The sequence below is a fragment of the Mangifera indica genome, chromosome 2, assembly GCF_011075055.1.
Source record: "Mangifera indica cultivar Alphonso chromosome 2, CATAS_Mindica_2.1, whole genome shotgun sequence".
Classification (NCBI taxonomy): domain Eukaryota; kingdom Viridiplantae; phylum Streptophyta; class Magnoliopsida; order Sapindales; family Anacardiaceae; genus Mangifera; species Mangifera indica.
This window is the reverse complement of record NC_058138.1, coordinates 12,289,475-12,300,109: the sequence shown is the minus strand read 5'-3', so window position 1 is coordinate 12,300,109 and position 10,635 is coordinate 12,289,475. Positions and strand designations below refer to the sequence as shown.

The following is a 10,635-nucleotide window of genomic DNA, read 5'->3' as shown; positions in this document are numbered from 1 at the left end:
GATGTATAATATATTTTTATACTAGCTTTTTACAGATAAGATTGAGCTGGTAAACGAGCCGCTCAATATGAAAAGACTATATTATCCTTCACATTCTAGAAGGAGGTCGTTGAGATACATTGATTAACAAAAATCCTCCTAGAATATTTAAAATAAATTGACAAATATACCCTCATTTTTATAATCATTAGAGTTTATGAAGTTTTTTTGTTAGGGAGAAGGACTATGTCCCACCCAACTTTTGATGCGTTCTCACATTACCACACACGGCAGATAAAAATCTAGTTTTTTCATCTGTGAGTAAACTGTCGTCCAATTTTTCAGTTAGGGACAGAGGTAAAATCGTCATTTGCTATTTAAAACCTTAAAACTTTTAAATTTTACCGTTTCCCCCCTCCAAGTTTTAAAAACTAACAACTAACCCATCTTCAAAGTTTGAAAAGTTTAGATTTCACCCCTGGGGTTTGCTCCTTCTCTGGCCACCATCGACGACCGACGCATTCGACCGATCTCCCATCTCCGACTACAAAGGACGACGAAGGATGACCCTTCATCGCCCAGATCTGGACGACGAAGCGTCGTCCAGATCTGGAAGAATAGACGAAGGACGACGCTTCGTCGTCCTTCGTCGTCGCGTCTTCCAGATGCGACGAGCCACGAAGAGAGAAGAAGAAAGACCTTCGTCTAGCGATCTCCCAGATCTGGACGACGAGCGACGAAGAGAGGTCTTTTCGTCGCATCGTGCGACGAAGAGATCTCTGTCTCTTTGTCGCACCGTGCGACGAGGAGATGAAGATCTCTTCATCGCACCACCGCTGTCGCACCAGGAGAAGGAGGAGGGCGGTGACGACGCTGGAGAAGACGTCGGGAGATAAAGTTGAAGAATGGAGGTGAAATGCTAGTTTTGAAAGTTATGGGGGGCGGCTGTATTTTGACAAATATGGAAACCCCAGGTTTGGGGGTGAAAATGTTAGTTTTTAAAGTTTAAAAACTTTAGGTAAGGTGAAAATGTTAGTTTCTAAAACCTAAGGGGGATGAATGGTAAAACCCTCACATCAATTTTGAGAAATTAAATTGAGGGGTATTTTTGTCATTTCATCTAACAAGGGTAAAATGGATATTTTACTCTTATGCAAACAAATATCATCCATTTTAACAGCTCATAGGTGAGAAAACTGAATTTTTATCTGCTGTGAGTGGTATTTTGAGAAAGCATCAAAATATGGGTGGGAAATAGTCCTTCTCCCTTTTTGTTATGTAATCATACGCCAGGGTCTAAATTTGACTCTTCTAGAAACTAGGAAGCCACGAACGGAAGAAAAAAAGAAATGAAAAAGGAGAATGGTTTAATTCACACTAAGCTTGGAGAAGGCCCAGCCAAATTGTGATTTCAATTTCCAGAAGGCTCTGGAATCACGTTCCAATATTTAAAAGGTCAAAAGACTTATTGCAATCAAAGTTTTGTTAACTAGCGTTAAAAAATTTAAATACTCACTTATGAATTAATTATTATTAATTTTTTTTAATATAAAAAAATTATTATTTTACTAATAATATTAAAAATAATATAAATTTTTTTTATTTTTATTCATAAGTTTTAAAAATTAACAACTTTATACTATCTAAAATTTTTGAATTTTAAAAATTATATTTTTTCTTTCAAACGTAGAATTTTGTTTTCACTCTCAAATTATCATCTTTGATATCAACGACCTTCATTTTTTATCTTAATTCGTTAATCGACTCATTGTAAATAATTTCTAACAAAGAAATCATATCTCTTCGTAAAAAATGAAGAGATCTAGAATATATATTTTTATCAGTTTCTCTTCATCAAGGTAAAGAGATTGACCCTAGATCTTTTTATTTTAAACAAAGATATAACTCTTTTGGCCTATTTAAATTTGGGTGAAAAATAGTTTTTTACCTTATTTAAAACACATTATTTACTGGTAATTTGATTGAGAAAAACGGAGAGTCTATATATAATAAAATATAATTTAAATTTTTTTGATGATGTTTTAAAATCGAATTTATAATCTTTAAATTTAAATTTTAACTTATTCAAATTATACCCAAAATGACTATTCACTCCCTATATATATATAACACATGCAATAATGTGAAGAATGGCGAAACGAATCTTGGACAACCAATTAGCATGTGAAAGCGTGTCAAAATTATTTTTTAATAGCAGGCCTTCCAAGTTGAAACCCAACCCCCCCCAAGTATAAATATTTGGTGGGTCTTTAAACCTTCTCTCTACATCATACATGTATTTTGTCTTTCGAAGTTTGGTCGTTTGAGAAGTTGAGCTGTTGTGAAGAAAAGATGGCGAATTGCGGAGAAATTGGAAAAAGAGTGGTGGTCATTGGTGGAGGCATGGCCGGCTCCCTTATTGCTAAGACTCTTCAATATTCTGCTGATGTTACGCTCATTGACCCGTGAGTCTTTTCTCTTTTCCTTTCTTTTAGTTCATTTTTTCGACAGCTTCTTAGTGGGTTTTTTGAATTGATCTTATCTTCTGTTTCTTTGAATGATGAAATGGTAGAGTTTAAGTTGTTACGAAGAGAGGGATGAGAGCAAATGGCACCCATTTCTTAGATTGCAAAATTTTACTCAGTCTCTATTGTTTTTTCTATTTATTTATACGTTTTTTTTGAGTTTTGAAATGCTAGCTGAGTCTTGAACAACAACTAAGGATAAGATGATGTTTAAAATTTCAATACGTTTCTGGGAATATCAAAAAAGATGGATGCAATTTAATAAATTTCAATTTGAAAAAGAAAATATTAATGAATAATTTAGATGTTAACGTTTATCCATCTATTCATGTTATGAATCTACTTCTAGGATAATTGTCTGCAATGTCAACCCATCAGGTGCCTCATTAGAGGCACAAACATGAATATTTATTGGGGGACAAAATGATACTGATTCTGTTTTTCTGGAGGATGATTAAATCTATCATTTTGTTAAGTTGATGAGATCTTATGAGAGTAAGATCTTGGAGTTAAGGGTGGATACGAACTTAGCTGAGCCTGAACATCTATTGACTCAAGTTTAGCTTGAATGAAAAACAACTTGGCTCAAGTTCGTCGAGCCAATATTAAGGTGGTTCAAGTTCGGTTCGAGTTTAGCTTGAATTTATAGTTCAAATTCATGGCTTGGATATATGGCTCATTAACAAAATAATGTTGTTTAATAATTGTTTAATATAATTCGAATCGAATCACGAGTTAAGTTTGAACCGAATCCAGCCCCCTATTTAGCTCGCAAGCCAACTCTATAGCTCGAGTTCGCCTCTTAACTCAAACTCGATTCATATTCGAAATAAACGAATTTGAACCAAATCAAATCAAGCCGAGTCAACTCAGTTCGGGTTCAGCCCTACTTGGAGTATTTATTGATGGTCAAAGTAACCAGATCCAACGATTTTTGGACAGTATATAGGAATACCAGCACACTGAAGCTAGAAGTAATTAAGAAAATAGTTATAGCAGTCGTAAGGTCTTTGCATGTCAGTTTTTGTTACAAAGTTCTTTTATATGCTAATAACTTTGTTATGATTGATTGATGATTGTAATTTTTCCACTGAGAAGTGAAGAATCGTTAAGTTATAGACAAATAAGGAATAACATAACGAGTCTGCTATAGATGGGTTGAAGGTGGAGGGCTGACTGGGAAACGTTGATTCTTTGTATGTGGGTTGGAGGGCAGACTGCATACATCTAGAAAGTGCCTTTGGAGTCTCAGTTCTTGCAATACTTGTTATGTTTGCTAGGTCATTTATTTTGCGTAATTAGTTACTGCTAATTCATGGTGGAGCTACAGTGCCACATCCAAATATCCAGCAGTAAGATGCTTCATAGTTTGCATTGATTTACTATCTGCAGCCACGATCTCTGCTACTCTTATAACAACTAAAGTCATTTTTCTCACCATGATTAAGTGTGTTACTGGGGTTGTCTATAATCTCTTTGTGCTTCATTTTTTACATTTAAGTGAAGTGTGTTTGGTAATTCCAGGCCTTAGCTAAAGAATTAAGGAACTAGCTGTGGATAATTTTTTTATATTGTGTTGCTATGATCTTTGACTTAATAAAATAAAATTTGAAACAGGAAAGAGTATTTTGAGATAACATGGGCAAATTTGAGGACAATGGTGGAGCCATCGTTTGGAGAGAGAACAGTCATCAACCATAGAGATTACCTCGTCAATGCACGTATTATCACATCCACTGCAACCAATATCACTGAAAATGAAGTTATGACAGCAGATGGTCATGTTATTCCCTACGATTATCTTGTCATTGCCACTGGCCATACAGAGCGTGTCCCCAAAACAAGGACTGAGAGACTTAATCACTACCAAAAAGGTATTGCCATTGTGTTAGAATTTATTTTTATGCAATTCAAAACTATGATTATCCTTTTTTGTCATTAACGTCTAAAAAACTTTGAATTTTGTTATGTGATGTTATAATATTCCTTCTACTAAAGTTAACTCTTTTTTTTTTTTTTTTTGGGGCATGGCAGAGAATCAAAAGATTAAATCTGCCAAGTCAATTTTGATTGTTGGAGGAGGTCCCTCTGGTGTGGAGCTTGCTGCAGAAATAGCTGTTGATTACCCGGATAAGAAGGTTACTTTAGTGCATAAGGGGTCACGGTTGCTGGAATTTATTGGACCTAAAGCTGCTGATAAGACTATAAATTGGCTAAAATCACATAGAGTTGAAGTGAAATTGGGACAATCAGTTGATCTGAACAATGTTTCAGATGAAGGCATATATGTAACATCAGCAGGAGAAACCATCCAAGCAGATTGCCATTTCCTGTGCATAGGGATACCGCTAGGTTCATCATGGCTTAGGGAGACTATATTGAAGAATAAATCGGATAATCGTGGAAGGTTGATGGTTGATGAGAATTTAAGAGTTAAGGGTCACAAGAATATATTTGCAATTGGAGATATTACGGATATTCCTGTAAGTCCTAACTTGTCTTATTTTGAATACTACTTTTGTTTACTTAGTTACTTAGTTACTTAGTTGTGTTATTATCGTCGAATCTAGCTCATAAAAACAAGAACCAATCAGTTTTGTCTCAAAACGGTAGGATAATCTCAACATTAATGTAGGAGAGGATGTATTGAATATATTTAGAAAACTCTATTGCAATTCTACTCTCCTTGCCAGTTTGACTAGAAGTGCCTATTTATTTTGCTTGAATATTATCTGATGTATCTGTTCTTTAATAAGTATGAATTAAATTAAACTTGTAGTGTATGTACAAAAACTCATTCCTTGTACTGTATTTCTTTATGGTAATTAGTTTGGACAGGAGCAATATATAGCCACGATAAGCATTTTATGATTTGAGAATTGAAAATCTTATCTGTATTATCTTTTGGGAAACCTTATTGCAGGAAGCTAAACAAGGGTATTTGGCGCAAAAGCATGCTTTAGTGACTGCTAAGAACATTAAGTTACTGTCAGATGGACAAAAAGAAAGCAAACTGGCAACATATCAGCCTGGATCCACAATCGCGATTGTTTCGCTGGGGAGGAAAGAAGCAGTGGCACAATTTCCATTTATAACGATTAGTGGCTGTGTTCCAGGTATGATCAAATCCAAAGATTTGTTTGTGACCAAAACAAGGCAGGCCCGGGGCTTAGATGCTGGTACCGCAAGTTCAAAAAATAAAAGCAGTTAGTTTGACAAAACAATACCCTTTTATTTTCTTTTTGAGAGTTGCCACACCAATCCTTTGATTAGAATGTATTCTTGAAGGCTTTTTTGTTTGTAAACTTTCTTTGTATTTCTGTTGTGAAAGATGCTGTACCATTAATATGGTACTGTGTATTGTTGAGTTTTTTCTTTGGTTGAAAATGGCAATGTTTTGATTATATCGGAATTCTATCTGTTTGTTTGCGGAATGGTTTTTATGGATTTCATAACTGTAATTCATAATTTTGTCTTTGTATATTAAGAATGATGCATGCAAATTTTCTTAAGGGGGAGAAAAGAAGAAATGGAAAAATATTATAGATAAACAAATGAGAGAAAATAATATATGTTATAGTTTCATATTTCAAATTATGCAAAGCACCTATGGAACCAAAGCCAGAAGGAAAAGATGAAAAAGAAAAATGAACTAAAAATAGGGAATATTTCTCAACCCCGTGAACTATTGTGGTCTTCTTCTGAAACCCTTAGCTTTGGTAGCCTTGATTTTCAATTTGAAAGGCCAAAAGACTTATTCCCACCCAAGATTTTGTCTATTGTCATTGATACCCGCAACTTTTCAAAAATCTAAATATTCATCCATTATTTAACTTTTGTTAAAGTTCTTTGCTAGTCGTAAAGGTAAAATCATCATTTCACAAATAATATTAAAAAAATAATTTTATCTTTTCTTTTTTCAGGTTTTGAAAATTGACAATTTCATCACAACCTAAACTTTTTCAGTTTTGAAAAGTAACTCCCTCCCCCCTCTCTAAGGTTTTGTTTTCTTCCCTCTTCAGTCACTATCTATGTCTCTAGTGATTTCGTCTTCCCACTCAAAACCTTTATTGACTCTTTCTTTCTGTCAACGTATGAAGATGAAGACAAATCATCTTCATCTTTGTCAATAAAGATGATTCCTCTTTGTCGATGAAGAGAGAAAAATCGTTCTTATCTCTCTTTGTTGATGAAGAATTATCTTCGTCTCTTTTGTTGATGAAAACAAAGTGATTTGTCTTTGTCTTCATGCGTTGACATAGAGAGAGAGTCGATGAAGGTTTAGGGTGGTAAGATAAAGTCGATAACCCAAGATGGAAATGATGGGTGAAGAAGGAAGAAAAAAAACCCTCAAGATGGAGGGAAAAAGTCGTTTTTCATAACTTAAAAAGTTGAAATTAGAGTAAAATTGTCAGTTTTTAAAATTTGAGAGGATAAATAAGATAAAATTATATATTTTTTAATATTACTGGTGAAATGACGTTTTTACTTTCACAATTAACAAAAAATTTTAATAGAAGTTAGATAATGAGTGGATATTTAAATTTTTGATAAGTTACAAGCAGAGCTGGATTCAAGCCGATTCTTTGTCGAGCTCGACTCGATTTGTATATAGTAGAGCTTGAGCTCATGGAAGCTAGGCTGGAATTAGGTTCAGCTCATTTTGAGCTGAAATTTTTAACTATTTCGTTATTAAAATGATATCGTTTTAATACATATTGATCGAAACAATGTCGTTTTGTATCAAAATTTTTAATTGACAAATTTGACGAGTAGCTTGTGTTCGAGCTCAAACAAGCTTGTAGAGGGTAGACCTTTTTCAGATTTATTCGAACTAAATTCAAACTTAAATAGATTTGATTTGAAACTAACCTTAGTTACAAGTATTAGTTTGACAGTACACTAAACTCTGTGTAGGAATAAGTCTTTTGGCCTTTAAAATAATATGTTTTCATAACATCCCACCCTCCTCATTTTCTTTGAAGGGAATATATATATATATTTATGCGGAGCTCCTTTATCGTTTTCCTAATTTCTAGGACGTTTTCATTGAACAGACGTGAAGGTTAAGTGAATAATGAATGTTACAAGAAAATCCATGGGATTGACAATTGTGCAACCTTATAGTTTAACAATGAAGACCTACTAAACCTTAAGGAAGCCATGGCTCCCAAATATTTGCATAAAATTAATTTTTCAATAAAAATATATCATATATCTTTATAAAATAAATTAATATTTGAATAAAATATATCATATATCCTTATAAATTTTTCTCTTGTTTCTCCCAAAACAAAACTTTTCATTTATAAGTGACATATTTGACTTCAATGGAAAATGCTTTAAAATTAACACAACATATAATATAATTTGAATGAGTTTTATCAGTTGTAAAAGTAATAAATATTTTAAATAAAATCATGCGTGTTCATTTTAAATACATAAATAGGTATATATTTATGTGTTAATATATGATTAAATAATTTTGAATTAAAGATAAAGTAATATCTAATCACGTAACAACACATATAAGTGCATACTCATTTATATACTCAAAGTAATTACCCATTATATTGTTTTTTAGGCATATATGTTGAATGCATTTTTTTTTTTCAAATATCATTTATAGACAAATATGGAAAACATTTTTTTCGTTTTTCAATATTTCAGAAAAATATTAAAAATGGATGAAAAAATTCATAAGAAAACACACCGAAACAAATTAACAAATACAACTTATTTTAATTTTAAAAATAAATTAATCAATTAAATAGGCAAATTAACCAACCCTAAATATAAAAGTACAATCAAATCCATACCCTAATATGAAAATCCAACCCAAACCCTAATCTTAAATTCCAATCCAATGAATAAAAGCCACTAACCGTAACTCTTTAGTCCAAGGGAAACTGAATAGGGGTCTCAACAACCATGACAATTACATTTCTAGAGCCGCAAGCCTCGGTTTAGGAATCCCAAGAAGGCCTAGAACAGTGCACACTCTGGCTGCACGTCGACACACATTTGTGACCCTCTACTTATCAGAAAGGTTGCACGTTGCGGACTTGAGCCTCATGTTAGCCAACAAGGCCTCGTGGCCTTGTACGACCCACAAAGGTTGCAAGTAACCAATAGAAGCTTGGATTTTTTTTCCTTGGTGAAGAAGCTGAGGCTACTAGGGTTTGGATTTGCTAGAGATGAAGAAGAGGGTCTTAGGGTATGGATTTTTTTTTTTCTTTTTCCATGTTATTCATATTTCAATTACTATTTTATTTTGATCTTTTTAACTTGTCAAAAAGTTGTAACATCTTATTAACAAAGGATTGAGGGCTATTTATGAAATAACATGTTTAAATTGAAAAGGAAAAAAAAAAAAAAAAGAGAACCTGATACGTTTTGCAGTAATAAGAACTTTATGTACTCGTAACCTTTTGAATAAAGAGAAAGTTTATTTTAAAATTGATGCATTGACACCCACGTTAAAAATACTGATTATATAAAGCCAAGAATTTTATAATAAATACATTAAATAATACGTTATGTTTTTTTAGTATGTTGAATCTTATCATATATATATATATATATATATATATATATATATATATATATATATATATATAAGACAATGAAATTTATAATAACAAGGATAAACAACTCTACAAAAACTTTCGTTACAATGTCTTTTGTATTTTATTTCCTTAATTATCGTATAAAGCATGATCTTTCATTTTTTTTTACCCATTTAAAAAAATACTATTAAAAAAAAAAGTCTTCTTGTAGCTAGCTCAAAGTAACCAATCCGAAAGAGAAAGATATATTCAATGCCAAAATATGTTGGGCAGAAAGCAAACAAACTAATAAGTCGGGTTTTTTTATGTGTTATTTATATATATATATATATATTAATCCTTATTTTATTTTAATTTATAAATATAATAAGTCGGGTTTTTTTATTAAATAAATTTAGATTTTTTTCAAATAAGGGGGACCAAAAAACCCAATAAAATGCTTTTTAAATGACATTAATTCTGAGAACAAAAGTATCCAACGTTGTCGAAATTTATTTTCAGGATGTCGGGGTGGTGAGATGCAAGTACTTTTAATGATAATTTTGCCCTTAATATTACAATACACTATATGAAAAGAAAAAATTAACAGGACAAATTACGTTCTGGCTTTAAATTATAGTGCTTATGCAATAATCATACTCTTTCAGCAAGGGTCATTAATTCTTATAATATAATTTCTATCTTCTATTTGCAGCAAAGAAGCGTTATTTACAAAAATAATATGCATAATTTTTTATACAAATATTAATATATTATCATATGATTTTATAATTTTAAATAAAAGATAAAATAAAATCAAATCACACGATAACATAATATTTTTTTAATAAAATTATATACATTATTTATACACATAATTTTATTATTTGAAAAATATTTTTTCGAGAAACATCATTTCAACAGAATTATATGTTTCAGTAATTATGATACAAGACTTGTTATCCAGGATAGGTTATGTGTGCCATACATCAAGAAATGTAGATAGAACTTTTATCCTTATTTAGCAATGAATCTACTCAGTATTTAAAAGGGGATTAATGTTCTTATTTTCATTCGTATCAACAAGATAAAGTTATCCTATCTTTTTTTAATTGATAAAATTTTGTTATTGTAGATACTCTTTCGAATAAATTTTTCATATCCAAATATTTTTATTTGAATATAATTTTTATTATAAATCTTATAAAGATAAATGATTAATAATGGGGGGATCAAAACTAAGTTTGACAGACACATAGACCCACTACCAGGTCATCTAACTAATTACTCTTTCTATACACATTTCATAATATTCTTAAAAGAATTTATATTTCTTTTATTTTTCTTTTTGTTTTATCTATCTTATATAATACTAATACATGTCCGAGATTTTTACCATATCCTTAACATCATGAATATAATTATAATTACGTATATAAATAATATATAAAATTTTATATACAAATAATGATATATTATTATATAATTGAATATTATTTTATTTTTATTTAAATTTATCTAATTATATAATGATATATTATTATTTATATATAAAATTATATAAATTATTTGTATATATAATA

General features: G+C 31.2%; 1 protein-coding gene across 1 annotated transcript; it reads left to right on the top strand.

Moving 5' to 3' along the window:
* The first annotated feature begins 2,247 nt into the window (after positions 1–2,247).
* On the top strand, positions 2,248–5,916 carry LOC123198594 (apoptosis-inducing factor homolog B-like). The gene is made up of 4 exons (XM_044613309.1): positions 2,248–2,444; positions 4,122–4,378; positions 4,539–4,987; positions 5,428–5,916. The coding sequence occupies exons 1-4, from the start codon at positions 2,332–2,334 to the stop codon at positions 5,713–5,715; spliced, it is 1,107 nt and encodes a 368-aa protein (XP_044469244.1). The 5' UTR covers positions 2,248–2,331; the 3' UTR covers positions 5,716–5,916.
* The last annotated feature ends 4,719 nt before the right edge of the window (positions 5,917–10,635 follow it).

Bases quoted from the DNA above. Each gene is read 5' to 3' on its own strand.
- LOC123198594 (XM_044613309.1), top strand. From the start codon at position 2,332: ATGGCGAATTGCGGAGAAATTGGAAAAAGAGTGGTGGTCATTGGTGGA. The intron at 2,445-4,121 runs GTGAGTCTTTTC...AATTTGAAACAG, and splicing joins GATGTTACGCTCATTGACCC to GAAAGAGTATTTTGAGATAA. The intron at 4,988-5,427 runs GTAAGTCCTAAC...ACCTTATTGCAG, and splicing joins GAGATATTACGGATATTCCT to GAAGCTAAACAAGGGTATTT.